This window comes from Lutra lutra, chromosome 5 (genome assembly GCF_902655055.1).
Source record: "Lutra lutra chromosome 5, mLutLut1.2, whole genome shotgun sequence".
Classification (NCBI taxonomy): domain Eukaryota; kingdom Metazoa; phylum Chordata; class Mammalia; order Carnivora; family Mustelidae; genus Lutra; species Lutra lutra.
In genome coordinates, this window is record NC_062282.1 from 76,725,999 (window position 1) to 76,747,777 (window position 21,779).

The 21,779-nt window shown below is 42.6% G+C and overlaps 1 protein-coding gene across 9 annotated transcripts in view; it reads right to left on the bottom strand.

The window, feature by feature from the left end:
- KLHL3 (kelch like family member 3) overlaps positions 1–21,779 on the bottom strand; it is a 302,089-nt gene that overhangs the window by 99,073 nt on the left and 181,237 nt on the right. For 3 of the 9 annotated variants that reach the window (XM_047729686.1, XM_047729685.1, XM_047729683.1), the window contains 2 exons: positions 19,853–19,969; positions 4,577–4,696 (listed from right to left, as the gene is read on the bottom strand). The exons of 1 other annotated variant lie outside the window; for it this stretch is intronic. In XM_047729686.1, the coding sequence (XP_047585642.1) occupies positions 4,577–4,696; positions 19,853–19,908 (176 nt within the window). In that variant the 5' untranslated portion in view covers positions 19,909–19,969. Of the gene's footprint in view, positions 1–4,576; positions 4,697–15,394; positions 15,441–17,653; positions 17,669–19,852; positions 19,970–21,779 lie in introns of those variants that run through there. 5 more of the 9 variants (XM_047729680.1, XM_047729681.1, XM_047729682.1 and 2 more) reach the window with 3 other exon arrangements.

The following is a 21,779-nucleotide window of genomic DNA, read 5'->3' on the forward strand; positions in this document are numbered from 1 at the left end:
AGGGACATTAATTAACTTGTACAGGGTCATAGAACTGGATTGCTGGAGCCAAGATCTAAAACCAGGCTGCCTGCCTCCAAGGTCTATGCTTGTGACCACTATGTTATATTGCTCCCAACATAATTCCTATAGGTGCTATTTACACAAGGGACTGGAATACCTAGACATCTACCAACAAGGAACTGTTTTTCAAAAATTAACCAAAAACATAGAAAATCATTCATCCACTTAAAATAACAGTGTAGAGGGGCGCCTGAGTGGCTCAGTGGGTTAAAGCCTCTGCCTTCGGCTCAGGTCATGATCCCAAGGGTCCTGGATCGAGCCCCACATCACGCTCTCTGCTCAGCGGGGAGCCTGCTTCCTCCTCTCTCTCTGCCTGCCTCTCTGCCTACTTGTGATTTCTGAGTGTCAAATAAACAAATAAAATCTTTTTTAAAAATTTTTTAAAAAACAGTGTAGAATAGTCAGTGACATAAAAAACTTGTTCAATATCGGGGTGCCTTGCTGGCTCAGTTGGTAGCACATGTGACTCTTAATCACAGGGTTGTGAGCTGGAGCCCCACATGTGGCAAAGATTTTACTGAAAATAAGTAAAAAGAAATTTAAGGAAAACAACAATTTGTTCAATATAGGGTTAAGAGAAAAAATTCTGGTCATCTGGTTTTAAAGGAAAAATACTCTTCCAAGTGTTAACAATGGTAACCACTGGGTATTAAAATTGTAGATGATTGTTTGCTCATCCGTATTTTCTAAATGTTCTATAATATATTCCTTTTCCCAAAAAAAGAAAACAGAAAAATGGAAATTTTTTAAATCAAAAGAAAAATAAAAGGGAAATCTATGTCTAAACCTGTATTAGAGATTTCCTGGCAAAACATATACAGATTGTGCTCCATTTGCCAAAAAAAAAAAAAAAAAAAAAAAAAAGGAAAAAGGGAAGATCAAGATTGTAATGGTTATTCTATGTGTCAAATAAACTGAGCTCAGGGATGCCCAAATCACTGGGAAAACACTACTTCTGTGGATTCTGTGATTTTTACAAATGCTATCTCTCTACTGCTTTCATGTACAAAATGGGATTTTCCTGTTTTCTTCTAAGAGTGGTACAGTCTTAGGTCTTACATTTAAGTCTTTAATCCACCTCAAGTTAAATTCTGTGAGCAGGGTAAGATACAGGTCCAATTTTATTATTTTTCATGTGCCTGTCTAGTTTTTTTAACACCACTGATTGAAAAGACTACCTTTCTCCATGAAGTATTCTAGCTTCTTGTCAAATTTTAGTTGACATATGTTTGTGGGTTTATTTCTGGGCTCTCAATTATGTTCCTGGATCGATGTTTGTACCATACTGTTTTGATTGCTACACTCCGTGATATAGTTCGAAATCAGAAAATGTGGTATCTCCAGCTTTGCTCTGCCTTCACAAGACTGATTTGGCTATTCAGGGTCATCTCTGGTTCTATACAGTTTTAGAATTTTTTTCTATTTCTGCAAAAAAACGGCATTTGAATTTTGATAGAGGTTGCATCTATAGATAACTTTGGGTATTATGAACATTTTAACAATATTAATTCTTCCAATCCATAAAAGTGGAATATTATCCATTTCTTTTTGTCTTCTTCAATATCTTTCAACAATGTCTAATAGTTATCAGTGTACAGATCTCTCACCTCCTCAGTTAAATTCCTGAGTATGTTACTGTTTTTGATGCTACTGTCAGTGGAACTGTTTTCTTTCTTTTTCAGATTGCTCATTGTTCATATATAGAAATGCAGGTGATTTTTATATGTTGATTTTGTATCCTACAGCTTTACCAAATTTGTTTATCAGTTCTAAGAGTATTATGGTGGCATCTTTAGGGTCTTTATAAATAGGATCATGTTATCTGCAGAGACAATCTTATTCTTCCTTTTGATATGAATGACTTTTCTTTTTCTTGCTCTGTGTAGGACTTCCAGAACTTATTCAATAGGAACGATGAGAGTAAGCAACCTTGCCTTGTTCCTGACCTCCAAAGGAAAGTTTTCAACCTTTTACCATTGAGTATGATGACAACTACAGCTTTGTCATACATGACCTTTATTATGTTAAAGTATGTTCCTTCTCTATCCAATTTGTTGGAAGATTTCATCATAAAAGGGTACTGAATTTTGTCACACACTTTCTGCATCTATCAAGAGGATCATATGATTTTTAGCCTTCACTCTACATGGTATATCACATTGATTGATTTGCATATGTTGAATCGTCCTTTTACCATGGAGATATAAACTCCTCGACCACAGCATATGATCCTTTTAATGTACTGTTGAATCCAGTTTCCTAGTACTTTGTTGAGAATTTTTACATCAACGTCCATCGGAACACTAAGCTGTAGTTTTCTCATCTTGTAGTGCCCTTATCGAGGAGTTTTGGTATCAGGGTAATGCTGGCCTTGTTAAAATGAGTTTGAGAGTGTTCCCTTCTCTTCAGGTTTTTGGAAAAATTGGGAAGGACTAGCATTAATTCTTCTTTGACTCTCTGATAGAATTCACCAGTGAAACCATCTGGTCATGGGCTTTTGTTTTCTTTCTTTCTTTCTTTTTTTTACTAGAAGATTTATATTACTGATTCAATCTCCTTAATCATTACTGGTCTGTTCAGATTTTCTTATTTCTTAATGATTCAGTCTTGGCAGGCTCTACATGTCAAGGATATTATCCATTTCCTCTAGATTATCCAATCTGTTGACATACAATTACATACAATTACAATTGACATACAAATGGCATCTTATGATCATTTGTATTTCCGTGATATCAACTGTAATGTCTCCTCTTTCGAGTCTTCCCTTTTTTCCTTGGTTAGTCTAGCTAAAGTTATACTTAATTTTTCAAAAAACCATTTCTTACTTTCATTGATTTTGTTTCTATTGTCTTTCCAGTCTCATTTCATTCACCTCTGCTCTATTCTTCAACAGTTCCTTCCTTTTGATAACTTTGGGCTTAAGTTGTTCTTCTTTTTCTAGTTCCTTGAAATGTCAATTTAGGTTGTTTATATGGAGACCTGGAGTCTCAAATCAGGCAAAAGACACAAGCCATACTGAAGGAAACTAAATGAGGAATATCACTAGTATCTATGGAATACAACACAAATTCTTCAATGACCAGACAACTGTACCCATAAGCATGAACATAAGCATGGACACTGTCCACTGCTTCAGACAACTACAGATAGAGCTTCCAGGAAATCTAGCAGGAGGCCTAATAAAAACTGAGCAGTAGTGCATAAGGCAAATTTAATTTAACTTGGTTTTTAATGCCAAAGACTGGGCCCTGCAGAAAGGGGAAATGAGGAAACAAATATAGAACCAGATAGAATTTTTGTTTAAAAGTAGTTCAACCCCCTACTCAACAAACACATTTTTAGCTCTATGACCTTTTACTTATGCCATTTTCTCTGCCTGGAAGACTTCCCCCTAATCCCACCACTTGTCATTTCTTTAACTCTCACTTGTCTTTCATGATTTAGCTCAAACATCATCCCCTTAAGAAAGTGTTCTCCAAAGCTGCAGTGTGACATACTTGCTTTCACAGTAGCCTTTCAGAAACAATTATTGCACATCTGTCATCTGACAGGCACCTGATGCACTTCCCCTTTATAACACCTATTTTGTACTATAAGAGGATTATTTTCATTGAACTATTTACATTTTTTACTCCTATCCATCCCAGAACCTCATCAGTGCCTCTGGGCATCCTTAGTAAATGCCTTGAGGCTCCCAAGAAGTATCAGGTGCTAGAGATCAGAGTGATTCAGAAGTTGCCCCCGCCCTCAGGGAGCTCATAAACAAGAGAGAAAAGAGGAGATTTACAATTATAGCTCACAATAGGGTGAAAAACGCTGTAAATAATACCATGGGCAAAGGAAGCTTCTGGGTTCTCTGGTGAGGAGGAGATTGGGTATACAGCCTTTGTACAGAAAAACTTGTTCAGTGTCCTGAATCTGCCTTGCAACAAGCTCACCAAATGTACTTATCGGCCTTATAAATAGCCTGCACACCACTCACCATTAGCTCATAGAGGATGAGTCCATTTGCATTACATTTCTTTCTCTGCAGAGTTAAACTGCATTGAAGAAGCTAGGTATCCATCCACTTACAGAGCTGTTGTAACAAGCTAAGTTCAGACCAAGGAATGAGAGAAGGAGGCCAAAAGAAAATGTGTAGCATCCACAATCTTTCATCTGCAACTACGTATCAGTATTGCAATCATTCTATTATTGGTCTCTAAGCAGCTGGTTCGGTTGGAAACCAAGTTTATGCAGAGCTGCTACAACCATAAAAAATATATATATATATTCCCCTGTGATTAAGGAGTAAAATGAAAGGTGTTAAATAAATACAAAGAAAAGACAGTGCTTTCTGAAAGCCATTCTGTCTTGCCTGGAGCGTAAAGCGGAAGCCAAGTGACTGAGAGTAGGTGGGGAAGAGTGAGAATTCACGAGGTGGTGGTGTCCTAACTTCTGCTCTCAGTCCCTGATGACGCTCACCCAACAAGCTCTTTCCAAAATGGCACAGACAAAAGAGGAAAAGTACCTCCGCAGTTCATTCATAACCTTGAACGCCTTCCCCATGTGGGCAGAGTTGACAGTGATCGTCCTCTGGTTCTTCTCATCACCCCCGGCCTGAACCGGGGACTGGGAGCTCAGCTTGATGCTGTGAACAGGAAGGGAGTGGGAGGGTGAAGAAAGTATCACATGTTGGTAAACCCATTCACCCAGCTGCCACAACTCAGTGCAACTGCCCACCCACCAGAAGCATCTTTGTCAGCTTGTTTTCTTCATCACAGACTCAGCAGGGGAAGAAATGCCCTGGGTCAGCCATTTCTGCAGGATCTTCCAATACAACATAGGTTCCTCTGGTGGAAGCCAAATCCTTAGTCAGCTTCTACCATCACTTTTGTGACTTTATGGGAAGACCTTAACCTCCACCCACCACGCACTAAAGGGGTGGGGACATGGGAGGAAAGTAAGTGCTATAGCACTCACTTCACAGGGAAATTTGTTCATTCAACAAACATTTATAGGAGACTACCATGTGCCAGGCACTGTATTTAAATTTAAGGGAAACACAACAACAAACAAGGTATAGACAGCTGCTCTTGCAAAGCTTAGAGCTCAGTGTAGGAGGAAGCCTAGTAAATACCTAAACATTTTATATTGATTTTTTAAATTTAAATTCAATTAATTAACATATACTGTATTACTTGTTTCAGCGATACAGGTCTGTGATTCATCAATCTTATATAACCTAAACATCCTATCTTAAGTATGATGATTGGACAGGAGGTAGAGAAGCACAGAGGACAGGTAACTACTCCAGTGCTAGCAGGATGAGGGGAAACTTGCCAGAAGCTAAGTGAGAGCAGAAATCTCAAGGAAGAGCAAAAATAAAATGGTTAAAAAGGAGGATGGAGAGCATCCTGGCAGAGGAAAGAGGAGATACACAGAGACCTGAAGAAAGAGAGTCAAGGGAGTTCAGTAAAACCAGGAGTATCTCAAAAGCAAAGGATAGAAGATGGAGCAGTCCTCTAAGTGTCATATTAGCAAAGCTAAGGGGTTTGGATTTCTGAGCAGCTTCTGAGACAATGAGAAGCCATCAAAAGGAGAGAGAAGTGGGAGAGGAAGCAGGTGAACACATTTGTGCTTGAGAAAGACCATACACTGGCTGTGGTAAGGAGCATGAAAGCTTCTGGAAAACCATAATCCCATGGAATGACAAGGGACTGTCACTGTTATGAAAAGAAGGTTTAGCTGTAGTTGGTGCAGCCACTTTGGAGAACAGTGTGGAGATTCCTCAAGAAATTAAAAATAGAGCTTCCCTATGACCCTGCAATTGCACTACTGGGTATTTACCCCAAAGATACAGATGTAGTGAAAAGAAGGGTCATCTGTACCCCAATGTTTATAGCAGCAATGGCCACGGTCGCCAAACTGTGGAAAGAACCAAGATGCCCTTCACTGGACGAATGGATAAGGAAGATGTGGTCCATATACACTATGGAGTATTATTTCTCCATCAGAAAGGATGGATACCCAACTTTTGTAGCAACATGGATGGGACCGGAAGAGATTATGCTGAGTGAAATAAGTCAAGCAGAGAGAGTCAATTATCATATGGTTTCACTTACTTGTGGAGCATAACAAATAGCATGGAGGACAAGGGGAGTTAGAGAGGAGAAGGGAGTTGGGGGAAATTGGAAGGGGAGGTGAACCATGAGAGACTATGGACTCTGAAAAACAATCTGAGGGGTTTGAAGGGGCGGGGGGTGGGAGGTTGGGGGAACCAGGTGGTGGGTATTAGAGAGGGCATGGATTGCATGGAGCACTGGGTGTGGTGCAAAAACAGTGAATACTGTTATGCTGAAAATTAATTAATTAATTAATTTTTAAAAAGAAGGTTTAGGGGCGCCTGGATGGCTCAGTGGATTAAGCCGCTGCCTTCGGCTCAGGTCATGATCTCAGGGTCCTGGGATCGAGTCCCGCATCGGGCTCTCTGCTCAGCAGGGTGCCTGCTTCCCTCTCTCTCTCTCTCTGCCTGCCTCTCCATCTACTTGTGATCTCTCTCTGTCAAATAAATAAATAAAATCTTTAAAAAAAAAAAAAGAAGGTTTAGCTGTGTGGGCGAAGTGAGCAGGTGGGGACTAACGAGTCATTCATAACCTCAAAGTCCTCTGTACTGAAGACAAAACACTCAAATCCCTATGGGATGCCAACTAGATGCCCAACTACTCCTGAGCAGTAAGTCTCAGCTTTATGGGAGGTGGGGTGGGGTATAAAAAAATAACTAAAAAAAGTACTTTTTAAAAAAAATTAGCACAAAAAAAAAGAGGACTTCTTTCCGCCTAAACTAATGAAACTTTTCAGCTCCAAGATCAAGTCCAGGACCTTGGAGATGTGTCTGTTCTAAGAGGAAAACAGAACCTTCTCCACTTGTGTAGATTTAGGGACTCACAGTTCACTCGAACTCTAGTTTAAAGATACTTTGCTTTGCTTTTGCCTGGTGTGCCTCCTTCTAGGCGACCACCTAGACTTGCAAACTGGCTCAAGAAAGGGGCTTCTGTGGTTAAGAGAATGTTCCAAAGACCTGGTAATCTCTACAGATCTTACAGTGAAATCTGTAACTATGAGAACATTCAAATACAACCAGCAGGGACGCCTGGGTGGCTCAGTCAGTTAAGTGTCTGCCTTTGGCTCAAGTCATGATCCCAGGGTCCTTAGAACAAGTCCTGTATCGGGCTCCCTCCTCAGCAGACAGCCTGCTTCTCCCTCTGCCTGCTGTTCCCCCTACTTATGCTCTTTCTCTCTCTCTCTCTCTCTCTGACCAAAAAAAAAAAAAAATCTTTAACAACAAAAAAAACAAAAATCAAATACAACCAGCATGCAAGACCTACAGTTTGTCTGACCATGACAGACTCCTCCTTTGGCTTCCTTCCTCCCCTTCAGTTCAGCATGCAAATGTAAGGCCACAGTCATCTGAACTTTGGGACTATTCAAATTCTGGGGGCAAGGAAGTTACCTGAGCACAGGAAGATAAATAGCAAGACATGGACAAAGGCAGATGATTAGAATGATATCCTTAAAGAGGTTAAAAAAAAATTGATCTCAAAAACATTAGAAGAGGGGCACCTGGGTGGCTCAGCGGGTTAAGCCGCTGCCTTCGGCTCAGGTCATGATCTCAGGGTCCTGGGATCGAGTCCCGCATCGGGCTCTCTGCTCAGCAGGGAGCTTGCTTCCCTCTCTCTCTCTGCCTGCCTCTCTGTCTACTTGTGATCTCTGTCTGTCAAATAAATAAATAAAATCTTTAAAAAAAAAAAAAAACATTAGAAGATATGATCAAGGTGAAGGAGCACTCAGTAAGGTAAAATATTTCATATGAGAAATTTTACAAGCATTATTTCTTTTATAGTCAGTGCCTTTCAAAACAAGGGAACATATGGGGAGGAGGAATAGAAAAAAACAAGAGGGAGGAAATCAAGTCATAGAAGACTCTTAGAGAACAAATTGAGGATTGACAGAGGGAGGGAGGTGGAGAATGGGCTAGATGGGAGATGGGCATTAAGAAGGGCACTTGTTGGGGCGCCTGGGTGGCTCAGTGGGTTAAAGCCTCTGCCTTCGGCTCGGGTCATGATCTCAGGGTCCTGGGATCGAGCCCCGCATCGGGCTCTCTGCTCAGCAGAGAGCTTGCTTCCCTCTCTCTCTCTCTCTCTGCCTGCCTCTCTGCCTATTTGTGATCTCTGTCAAATAAATAAACAAAATCTTTAAAAAAAAAAAAAAAAAGAAGAAGGGCACTTGTTGTGATGAGCACTGGGTGTTGTGTGTAAGGGATGAACCACTGAATTCTACTCCTGAAACCAATATTGTACTATCCGTTCTCTACCTAAAATCTAAATTTAAAAAAAAAAAAAAAAAAAAAAGCAGTGTCTTTCCTTATGTCAAGGCCAAAAAGATATTTTCTATTTTCTACTAAAAGTTTAACATTTTTGTTTTTGTTTAATGGCTGTTATTTTATCTGATGTTGATTTTTATGTCACCATGTGAAATACAGTTCTAATTTTTTCCCATACGTTCCACTTACGGAATACTTATTTTTCCCACTTACCTGTCATGCCACCTTAGGTCACATGTCAAAGTTCCAAATACAGGGATCTATTTCCAGACTCTCTAAGTTATTTCATTTGGTCAGTTTATCTGTCTACATTATTTCTGTAACTTCATTATAAGGCTCGATACCTGACAGGGCAACTCCTCAATCCTATTATTACGCTTCAAATGTGTCCTCACTATTCCAGTTTCTTTACTCTTTCACCCAAATTTTAGTATCAGTTTGTTAAGCTCTATGAATGACTCATAGGATATTGATGGAAACCACACTGAATTTATAGATCAATTAGGACAGAACTGATACTTTCTGATATTATGTCTTCCAATCATGAACATGTAATATCTGTCTCCATTTATTTAATCTTCTTTAATGTCAAACCTTTATATTTTTCTATGACGACCTTACACACATTTTTTATTAAAGTTATTAAGTACTCTAAGATTTTTGTTGTTTTTTAACAATAGCAATGGTGCTTTTTTGAACTGTATTTTCTGACTGTTACAGTTTATAAAATGCAATTGATTTTTGCAAATTACTATCCAGCTGCCTTATCAAATGTTCTTATTTCTTTATTTGTCTGAAGAGTCAATAAAGTATTCTATGTAAGCAATCCTATTAACCTGCATATATAGAGGGGGTTTTTTCCCCTCCTTTCCAATGTTTAGGCCTCTAATTTTTTTTTTTTTTAAGAAATTTTATGCTGCTAGGATGGCCACACAATGTTGAACAGAAAGTGTGCTAACAAATACTCTTATCATCTTCCTGATTTTACAGATGGTGTTTCTAATGTTTCCCCATTGTGCATGTTTGTTGTAGGATTTTTACAGATGACCTTAATCAAATTAAGAAAATTCCTTGTATTTTATTGCTTTTTAATCATAAAGTTATACTGAATTTTATCAAATATTTCTGTGAATCTAATGACCTGATCACATGGATTTTTCCCTTTAATCTTTTTTTTTAAGATTTTACTTATTTGTCAGAGAGAAAGAGAGGACACGCTCAAGCAGGAGGAGCAACAGGCAGATGGAGGAGCAGGCTCCCCACTGAGCAAGGAACCCAATGTGGAACTCAATCCCAGGAGGGATCACAACCTGAGCTGAAGACAAACACTTAACTGACCGGGCCATCCAGTCATCCTTTCCACTTTAATCTTTTAATGGGGTAAATGATACTAATATATTTTCTAAAACTAAACCATACTTGTATTCCTGGGATAAATCTAGAAATTGCAAAAAGACGTCACAAATATTCATTATAAATGCTGTCTTCAAATTGTAAAGCAACTTAAAAGCCAACAGAAAAAATATGTAATTTGGTACTGATTAAAGAATGACTGAAGGTTTTTGACGAGGAACTAATTTGAGCTCCTAAAAGCCCAGTGGACAGACATTATTAGTTCTATTTCACATATATGGAATAGGACCATCTTGGAAGCACTGACAACAAACTCCAGCCTGACCAGTGAACAGGAAGGCTTTCTCTTCCTGTTGCATTGCTCTTTGCACTTTCTGGCCTGTCAAAATGGTCTAATAATGATGTAGCCTGGTTAATGGTGTTGTGTTTACTAAAAAGTCTCAAACACAGAATGCCTATTCAAAGTATTAAAGTGCAACAAAAGCAATTCATACCAAAGCCAGCCTGACCACTGGGATGGTTAGGAAATGAACATCTGGTCTCCTCGCTCTATCCAGAGCTCTTTCTACCTTTAATACAGGGGCAAGGGTTGACATCAGAAAGATCCTAAGGTCTCTTTCTTCCCCTGCTCTGCAGCTCTGTGATAACATGGCAAGTCTGGAATACACTCTGGATCCCTTGTTTCTAGAAGGTACAAGCTTTTTGGCAACTCACTGACCTTCCAAGGAGCAGGAAAGTGAGTAAAGAAAGGGGCTGACTGCTCAGAGAAGTTAAGAATCTTGTACAAGATCACACAGATAATAAATTGCAAGGCTGGAAGCTAAGCTCAGGTGTCTGACTTGAATCTGCCCAAGCTATTCACCCCAGCCTACACCCTCCTGCATGTACATATATGCAGAGGCACACATGTGCCTCATTCTAGGGTCACATGCTCAGGAAGAGTTACTAGATACCACCATTCCCTCCCCTAAATTTTTCTTCTTCCATCTGTGCCAGATCATCATTAGTTAGCCCCCAGAGATAGCCCATTCCCATTCTCTCAAGGCCCCAGTGTGCTCAGTTCATGATTCTAGAGATGGCTGGTATAGGTATAGGTCTCCCTCCCACAGAAGGCCCTCATTATTTATTTGTCATCAATGAATTCTGACTTGAAAACCCTGCACTTGTCCTTACAAGTGATGGACAGCAGAGCAGAGTGGAAGAATTTGCCCCAACCAATGGCTCCAAGGCTAATTATTTTAAAAAGTACAAGTGGGGTTGGTTTTCAGAGTTAAACTATAAGTCAATACACATAAAATATTAATTAGAGAAGTTATAAAAATATCTAAGTTCTAAATGGTAGGCCCTCTTACCACACCACCTCCTACAGCCTTTTCTCCAGCCCACCCTTGTCCTCTACCATCCAGATCCACATATCCAACGTCTGCCTTAAATCCCTCACAATTTGCACAGTAACTCATACTCACCCTATCCAAAATGAGGCTCTCTACCCTCCCTACTCTTCCTCAAGGCTACTCTTCTTTTTGTACTCAGAGGTAAAACGAACCACACACTCACCTATTCAAGGCAGAGACTGGGATGTCATCCTTGATAACCTCTTCCCTCTCTCTCTCACACCCCTCACTTACAGTCCCAAGTGCTCCTTTAATCTATCTCCACTCCATTACCTTCTCAGAGTCACTGCTACCACAATGTCAGCCAGGCCATCATGATCCCTTGCCTGCCTCACTAAGATAAACTGCTCCCTGACTCAAGAGTGACCTTTACAGAATGTCAGTGTGAGCAAGGGATGTTCTATGTGAAACCTCCCACTGGTTCTTCACTGGGTTCAGAATAAATCTCAGAGACCTAGCCTGGCCCTTCAGAACTCTATCATTGCCCTGAAGACTTCTTGCTACCATACTCCTAAAATATTTGCACCTGTCTAAATATACCAGGCTCCTTTGCCCTACCCTACTCATTCTTAGCCTCTCGCTGGAAGTCTTCCCTATCACCCTCCACTACCCACTAGATTAATTTCCCTTCTGTGTTCCCACAGTACTCAGTGCTTTCCTCCACGTAACTGTAATTACCTCTTACTTTTCTGTCTCTCCCACATAGCACGTTGCTGGGACGTGTTTAACAGTTAGTTGCCAGGAAGAGAGCCCTGGTTTGTAACATTTGCCAATTTCTATAGTGTCAATACTCCCACCATGGCAGATATCAAGCTACCAACATGATCTTACTGAACATGTGAAAGAGATGGATAACACCACACCATTATACCACAATGCAGTATTTCCACCACAGAGACACAAGAGACATAATCTAAAAGGCATAGACCATAGTAAAATAACTAGGAAGAGATGAGTTTGGGGTATTCATTATACTTGTTTATAATTTATTCTTAAGTTATCAAATTTATTTTTAATAAAGGATATACTTAGAATGACTCACAAAATTCCTGACAATTTAATAAGCAGCCCTTATAAATGGTGAGTGCTGGCTCCAGCATACCACTGCCAACCCTAGACTTTGAGCTCCATGACAACCAGGATGGTGTCTTATTTTCCTCTGTATTCTGAGCCTCTGGCACATGACAGGTGCTCAATAAACAATCACTGAGTAAATGATTGGATAGGTAAGTAAATAAGATGTAACTACCAACTATTCCAATCTTTCCTGCTTCACCTCATTAAAATAATTATGGCTTTGTCCCTCTCAATTTCCCCTCTTTGTACTCCCATAGAAGGGGGGGGTTCTTTCTTAGCTGGTCTAGTCCCCTGCATTAGTGATATGGAATGAAGAGGATGCAGGGAGAGAGGAAGGAAGGAAGGAAAGAAGGGAGAGAGGAAGGGAGGGAAGGGGAGGGGAAGGAAGGAAGAGGAGGGATAGAAGGAAGGGAGGAAAGAAGGAAGGTAGGTGGTTACTTACAGTATCAGTTCTTAGGCTCTTCCATTGCTGAGGAAAATTCATGCAAGGAATAGAAAAGAGAGGACACTGCTACAGAAAGCATGCTAGCAGGGCAGGAGATGGAAAGCCTCTAAGCCACTGACTGTGCAGGGAATTTGGGGGATCTGCCAAATGAGAAGCTCCAGAGGATCCAGGGTATGAGAGAGTGTGTGGGAAAGGGGAGACCGAGAAATGCTGCTGAGCTGAGCATTAGGAACTGCATTCCAAGTCTTCAAGAAACGCAAAGGAAGGTCAGAGAGTGTGGGCTGACACTGGGCCACATAAAAAGAGTCCAAGCACATTATGTTCAAGCAACAGGAGAGAGAATAAAGAGAGGCAAAGTCACCTAAAGAAGGCAGAACAGCTCTGAGTCAGAGTAAGATTATGTCAAAGTGCTAACCCCCAACAAAGAGTCATTTAGAAAGGGAAACTGAAAAACAAGAACGAGACGGAGGAAGCCCCCCATCCAGCTCATCACACACTATCTAGGAAAGAAATGATTTAATCATCATGGTCCGAGCTGGTTCAGCCTCCGGTCAGATGCATGTTTTAAAGCTTGAAGCCTGTAAACATCTGAATGCCATAACTCAGTCGCTAGCTCACTATGCAGCCTTTGATCAATTTGGTCCTCCTTCCTTCAGGAAGGAAGCAAGGAGGCAGTAGCAGGTGCTCAGGAACATCCTTACAATAGCTGTCTTCACTGCAAATTAATCAGGTGCCATTCTGACTGCTGTACTTTCAGTTCTCATGGAGAGTTCATCAGCATGACTCTGCGTCTCCAAGTCTGGGCAGCAGTGGGACAGTGATGAAACGGGGTTTCTGTACCAACAGGGCTCTGGGCCATCTACAGATCTAGCAGTTACCCCAGTCCTAAAGATCAATGCCAAAATGACCAAATCTGAATTTCCACCTCTGGGCTAGTAAAGGACCTGTCACTTGAAGACATCCAGGCAGCAGGATTCAGGACTTGATGGTGCAGTCCTGTCATCAAGAACCACCACCTACACATGGGCCGCTATAAAGCCCTATTATTCTCCATACTCTTTCAGTGGTGCTGCCTCTGTTCACAGCATCAGGCTGAGCCTCTGCAATAGCCCACGCAGACGCATGGAAGATGTATATTGTAAGCTGTAGCTCCTGGCTAACAATTAATAACAGCATTTACTGAAAGCGGATAATATGGTAAAGCACTTTGCCTCCATGATCTCGTTTTATCTTCAGAACAGCCCTTGGGGCACCTGGGTGGCTCAGTTGGTTAAGTGTCTGCTTTTGCTCAGGCCAGGGTCCTGGGATCGACCCCCACATTGGGCTCCCTGCAGAGCCTTTTCTCTGCTTGCTGCTCTCCCTGCTTGTGTTCTCTCTCTCTCAAATAAATTAATAGAATCTATTAAAAAAAAAAGCCCTATTATCTCCATAAGCCCTGAGATAAAACTTGTCTCAAAGTCCTACATAATTACTAAGTGGAGAATTAACACTCAAACCCAGGTCTATGCAACTCCAAGGCCTATGTCCTTAACAGCAATGTTCATTGATTTGGGACAATGTCCATAGCCTATCTGGCTGAGCGAGCTCAATCTATGCCGCACTCTCTGAGATTCTTCACTATGTAGCCCAACCAAGCCAAATGAAAAGGACTAAACCCTGTAGGACCTGTGACATGGCACTACTTCCCTCCACTGACTGCAGGGAAACTACAGTCTGTATTAGAGTTGGTATCATTAACGGTAGTGAACTTGGAATCCTCACATAAGTCCATCCTGATTCGTCAAACTGGTGAGCAGCTGCTGCCCTTCCTACTATGTGATCCTTGCTAAACCAGCTGAAGAATATCTATATGTTGCTAATCACATTCCTAAGAGCCCAATTCATAGGCAGTTTCCTTCAAAACCCAGGGCAGGAGTGGCAGTTCAGGCGGGGGCAGGGGGTGGTGATGTCTCTCACATGGGCTGTGTAAAAATGCAAAACATAACAGAAACACTTGTCAGAAGGAGACAAAGAGAGAGTAAGACTAAGAGAAAAACACCCCTTGTTATGTGGCATTTTGGGAGCCAAGCTTCTACTCAGCTTGAACAGGAGAGCTGAGCTCTTCCAACACATGTGGTTTTGACAGAGGCTATGACAGACTTTCGTAAGTTAAAAAGAAAAGTCCAGGGGAATTGAAATCCTCAAAGTTACAGATTTCTAGCTTAAGAACAACTGAACTTATTTAACAGGAAAAAGTCAAAGAATAAAGTATGTTAAAGTTATTTTTCATTATCACTTATTAATGCTCTTTTCAGTCTAACCTAGTTTTAGGGTTCATCCAGCAACTGAAAAGAATTAGGTCACTTCTACAATGGCAAATTTCATCAAATAAAGCACTTGCTTTAGAAAACTTACCCCAAAATATGCTTGCCTGCCTCTGTCTGAACAATCTAAAACTTAGCAAGCAAAATCCTGAAAACCCAAATCTGGGTATGGGGAAATCAAGCGGCTTCACTGACTTTGTTTTTTGCAGTTAAAAACAAAAACAAAAACAAAAACAAACCTTACTTCACCAATAAATATTTCCAAAATGGAAAATTTGGTTTCAATTATCATGGCTGAAAGGCACATCTGCTTCAGGCAGCAGTGATGTCCAAAAATGTCTACAAAAGTTTCTAACCATGACTACTAGGGATGGGAGAGGACTTAAGGACATACCATGGAAGAGAGAAAAGGCGAGAGTGCTCAATACTGGCTCTTGCCTGGGTCTTGCTAGCATTTTATCTGGAGTGCAAACCTCAGCATTTAGAGAATATCAGCTAAGTCATGTCTTCTCAAGAAATATGATCTTTCTCTTCATCGATCAAGGGTGAAAAAAAATCTCTTCTGGCTCTGAAGCTCCTGAAGTCCAGAACAAGTTCTCCTTAGTAAGAATGAGCCATTCTCCTGAGAATTGCTCCCACCAAATCATGTGACAGTGCTAGACACATGGTGATCCTCTCAAGCAGGTACACCCCATTGCTTCTGGTGAAGGAAACAATAATTTTAAGAAAAATGGACAACTTCCCCTTTTTATGATGCTTCTTCCTACAATTGTTACTCTCCACAAATCTTGCAGATATGCCAGACACTGTGCCTAGAAAAAAAATTTTTTTTAAGATTTTATTTTTAGGGGCACCTGGGTGGCTCAGTCAATTAAGCATCTGCCTTCACCTCAGGTCATGATCCCAGGGTCCTGGGCTTGGTCCTTGGGCTCCCTGCTCAGCAGGGAGTCTGCTTCTCCCTCCTCCGATCCTGTTCCCCCTGCTTGTGTTTTCTTTCTGCCAAATAAATAAAATCTTAAAAAAAAAAAAAGATTTTATTTTTAAGTAATTTCTACATGCCACGTGGGGCTCAAACTCACAACCCCAAGATCAAGAGTTGCATGCTCTATCGACTGACCCAGCCAGGCGCCCCTAGAAAAAAAAATTTTTTAATTGTGGCAATATACTTAACATGACATTTTCCACTTTAGCCACTTTTGAGTTTGTGGTTCAGCAGCATTAAGTACATTCACGCTGTTGTGCAACTATCACCACCATCCATGTCTGGAGTATAAATAAGGCTACTTAGCTCACAAGGCTGTTTTCCAAAACTGAAATATAATCTTAATTGCAAGAGCAATTGCCATTTTCACTATCTGCTCTACAAACACACAGGCCGATACACACACACAATTTATCACTGGAGTGGCTGAGAGCCAGAGACCCTTCTTCTTCACAAAACAGAAAGCAGAGCCATATTCCGCTGATTTTTCACAAAGGCTGATGGCAATCTTAGCATCAGCAGGTTCTTTAGAGATCAGGACAGCTTGGGGGACATGGCAAAGGTGAGTGCAAATTCATAGGTCCTTCTTGACACTCTGGCTGAACAAAAGCGTATCCAGTTCGTGATTTCGAACCACCAAGGCATCCAGATGCCTCAGGATGTCTGTAAAAAGGAGGATTAAGGTAGGTGTCAGGGAACCCTGGCAGAGGAAATGCCAAGCCCTGTGTGGTATCTCACTATGAGGAGATGGATGGCTCAGGTAGAAGCAAGAGAATGGCCTGACGAGCCCTCCCCAATTCTCTCATGGGAAAAGTCCCACGTAGTCTGCTTCAGATGGTAAATATAGAAAGTCTTTAAAATAAGCCTCAGTTAGAATCCCAGCACGAGTCATGGGGTACAACAGGGCAATAGATGAACACGAGGGGTAACAAGTACCGTTTACCTAGAACTCAGTCTGTGCCACAAAAATTTTACTAGGTGCTTTCTATGCATTATCTCATTTGATCATGACACCAATTCAGCGAGGTACAGATACTGTTATTACTCCCTTTATACCAAAGAGAAGAATTATTTGTGAAAAAAAAAAAAAAAAGTGACACACTCAAGGTCACATGGTTTACGAAGCAGATTCACGGCAAAGTCTATGTTACTCTAAATCCCATGCTTTCGATTAAGAGTCATTTAAGGGAGAAGTTATTTTCATACCCTTGTGGCAAAGAAAGAAACTGTTCATTAAAAATCCCTTGGCTGAAAAAATGTTAATGCTTAAAAACAGCCCCAATTAAGCTGCAGCAGGTTAAGCGTGGACCAAGCACAGATTCAGGATTCCTCCAGTCGCTGGAGGTTTGGCATGTGATCCTAGGCCAGTCACTCGGCTTCTTGGGCCCTGGGTTTCCCAGGGAACTTGTAAAACAAGGCCGCTTCCCCTGTTCTCCGCCTACAAAGCATTCCACCAGGTCAATGACCCGTGCTGAGATAATAAGGCCAGTAGCCAGAGACGAACCTACTGGCCGAAGGTTTCAATCTCCTCTCTGACCAACTTTCTTCTTAGTTATCAGACTTTCCAGCAAAAGTTATCAGCTAATTGCCAAATAATTATGCAGCACCTACTCCGCACGCAGCACACAGCAATGAGTGAGGAGTATGCAGAGGTATGGGCATGCTCCTTACCTTCCAGGACCCATCTCTGAGTTTGGGGACTGGAAAGATATACAAAACAAAATCAGAAAAACATCGGGGGGTGGGAGGGGGCATGATTCAGTATCCAACTATGGCTACAAACTGGAGACTAGAATTCAGAAGAACATCACCTCGAACTAGAAAAGCTGAGGTTATCAACACAAAGTAGGGATTCAAAACAGCCTTGTTAGATGGCTAACTTTCAGAAAAGAAGAAGGGAAAGGCATTCCAGGTAAAAGGAACTCTGGGAATGAAGGATCTGGGACTAGATGGAGCAGTATACAGGACGTATGGTCACAAAAGAGACCAAAAACATCGCCCAGCGAGGGTATAGGTGAGCAGAGGGAATGCAGACGGGGCCAGATTTCAGAAGACGTGAATGTCTGACGTGGTAAGCTGGGAACAAAAGGTACTGAGATGGGTGACGTGGTGAACACTGGACGCTGCTCAGTTTGGATTTCTTGCCTATTCTCTGTTTCTGGTAGGGGAAAAACAAAATTCAGGGGTTTTAAAGGCCAGGACATCAGCCATCCCAGCAGAAAGGCACCAGAGTATCGAAGAACAAGAGATCTCCTAGAGAGCAAAGGATCATTATATTTCTGAGAAGAGGGCAGGAACACAGCAGATGCCCCAAAATGCTCAGGAAGCAGTACTTTGATCTGCTGCGGCTCAACTCACAAGGACCTCTCAGGCCCCACTTGCCACCAGTAAAGCAAATCGGCCTGATCCAGAATTCCTAAAGCGCCATTCACATCACCCCTGCCCTTCTGCTAGGTATCAGACCCACAGAAGGTGAGGACACCACCCACCTCGGCACCCAGCCTAGGAGATAGGCCCCAAGATGCTCTGCTGCCCAGTAGGCCCCATGGAGTCCAACATCTAAGCTCCTGTTGCAGACAGCACGGAAGCAGAAGCTGCATCAGCAGCACATTCACACTAAAAGTCCCAGATCATCCTGTGGCAGTCACAGCAAGTAACGCAGTGTCTGGGGCCTCTTCAGACTGGAAGACACCCCACCACCACGCCAATTCTAACAGGGTCTAGAGATGTTAATGGCATCTCCCTGCCGCATAGGATGCAGACGTCAAGCCAGTATGGGCAAAGGAAAGTGTTTACTGAGGTCCTCTCCAGTGCTGAGTTAGGCGAACCGGTTATCATTTCACCTGCCAGTTTTCATCTGCATCAAACCGACAACTCAGAGCAGCAGCCCTCCCCTCTGTGGTGCAGGGCCACACCTCACCCCTCCCTGCCTAAGGCCTCCTGCCGTCACCCCCCCCCCCCCCCAAGGAAAATGGCAAGCCTCGAGCTCTTCACCAGCCGCAGACCCACAGAACGAAGAGGCTGACAGGGCAGGAGGAGACGTTTTTGCACAGAGGAATGACCCGCCCCCTCACTGCATTGAGCACCTCCGAAATGAAAGAATCAGGTCCTCGGATAATAGTTTAAAACGTACATGCATGTGCCTGCCAGAAAATAAACTCTTGCTAGTTAGATCCAGCTCAACAGAAGTACTTCAATTCCCTTCGGTGGATTTCCTATGTCATAAGCAATTCCTGATAGAAAGAGCAAGAGTTCCTCTAGAGCATACATTCCAGTATCATTCATAAACTTTTCAATGAAAATGAGAGTCAGTTCAGAGCAAGTGTCATCTGAATGGGTTTCTCTCCTTCTTATTTGAACTTGTGTGTGTATACAGGCATACACACACACACACACGCACACACACATATATCCTTTTAGGATAGACAAGAGCATGGCACGCTTAAGATTTGAGCACTTTGGTGTGAAAATGTAAGCAGTCCCTGCCAGGCCAACCCTGCTGTGACATCAGAAACCCCTCACCAAAGAAAAACCACCCCCCGGAAAGTAGCCAAGAAAGGGAAACGCCTCCTTGAAACAGCCTGAGAAATCCTGATTCAGCCCCTGCTAAAACTATCCCCAAACAACAGCCAGGAATTCCCTTCTTTCAGGGGGCTCCACTGCCCAGCACACCCAGACCTGCCTTTGCAGAAGCCAGATCTCTGGAAAAAGGGGCTCCCTCCTCTGACTCTGCCGCCCACAGGGATCCATCAGTGTCCAGGTCTTCCGACCCTGCCTCGCCAATGCAGATATAAAAGCTGGTAGCTGCACCACAAGCACACGTTCACACGCGCACACACATACCACAACACACACTTATTCCATACATACCTTTCACCGTCCATTGTGCGAGGCCCAGTTGGGGTGGCAGCCGCTGAACTGTGCATGCACCCGGAGATCGTAGCTCTGTTCTCCGTTCTCCGTTCTCCCCGCCAACCAACAGGAGATCTGATCAGCAACAGTGATTCAGCATGGCTGCAAACGAAGCCTCCTCCCTCTCGATCCTCCTTCCTCTGACTTACTCCCAGCAGCTTCTACCGCAGAAGCAGCGGCAGCAGCAGAAAATGTCTTACCCAGAGCTCCCTGCAGCCCTTTCAGCTGCTAAAAGCAGCAACCCACTTGCTCCCCCTCCCCCGCAGGCTTGCTGCTCCTCCGTCTCCTAGGAACAGCGCGGCTCCAGCGATCCAAGTGCGGTGCCACCTTTCCAGCTGCTTCCACATCTGCCCAGGCATCCCCAGCACAGGCGACTAGCCCACCCCAGGGGCTCCCGCCTCCTGTGCCTGCACTTCGAAGGTTCAGGCAGTTCCTTAACGGCCCAAGAAATACTGGCCCCCGCCCCCTCCCCAGCCCCCACAGGCTACAAGTCCGTCAACCGGGCCAGATTACTGGAATGAGGAGGCCCCTCTGTGGCCTGTAGTGGAGTTTATCCACCTGGGGAAATTGGCTTGTAGGTCATAGCTCACGTTCCAATTCCTCCTCACAAAATCTACAGTAGCTCTGAGAGTCTGACAGATGGAGAGAAGTTAGGGGCAAAGAGCCTGATATAACTGAGGATGCTGAGAGAAATTTCATAAAGAGAACAGGAGACAGAGGTGAAAGTGAAACAAACTGTCTTTTGCCTCAAGGGGCCAAAGACTACCGCAGCAAAGCCATGACAATGAACACTGCACACAGTGATTTCCCTACGCCATACTGAAAGACCACAAATTTCATAGCACGGCCTTAAAATACCTTCCTAAAGCACTGAAATTTTAACTTCAGCTGTGGCTCCAACTAGTAAGTCTCCCAATGAACCCTCATCTCCAGCCAGAGATCTCTCATACCCTGTAATCTCCAGCTGCTGAGCCTCGATTTAGACTTAACTCTAAAATACCATCTTGGGAAGGCACAAGGCCAGTCTGTGTCTCCTATCCATAGCCTAGAGGCTTAGAGGAAACTGAAGCCATCAGTCCCTGGTGATCGATTGGTTAGCCATAGAAATGGGTTCAAAAACTTGTTTAATGCCTCAAAAATCATACATGAGCATCTCTATTCTCAAACCATCCATGTCACACCTGGGATTTTCAGGATGTGTACTACCCCTGGCTAGCTGAGTGATTTGTAGCAAGTATTATTCCTACTCAGAACCTCAGCCCTTCATCCCTAACATAGGATCGGTCCAGAGTTCCTTTCAGCTCCAAAAATCACATGATTCTGAAAATGTCTTAAATGCTCTGTTTTTCTTATTAATCTATAAGAATGCTTATAAAGTAGTTTTTACTGGCCTCTAATATTTTGTAGGGGGCTTCAGGGAGGATAACATAATGTGAAAGTAGGAGAGATGATCATGAAATCTATGATTTTTAGAATTTGGACCTGTTAAATTTCTGTTAATTCACTAAATTCACTGCTACAAAGCCTTGAAACAGTGGAACAGGGGGTGGGGGAACACTGAGGTGCCAGAAACTAGGAGTCACTGAATCTTTATAGCCTCCTGAATTCAAAACGGTAAGATGTTATGCTCAAAAATCACCTCCTACAGACAACTCAGAGTCCTCTGAGATGGGGGCACTCCCCAAACTCTCAAATGAGAAGAGGTCTGGGTTATTTTATTTACACCCTCCGGCCCCAGATCACTTCTTCTCCACAACAATACCCCTCGTATCTTTCTCCATCCATCCCTTCCTCCTCTAATCAGCCTTATGGCTCTGCTCCAGATACTTCCTCTTGAGGTGAATCACAGGGATCAGGAGAAGCTGAACACCACAAATAAGGAAAC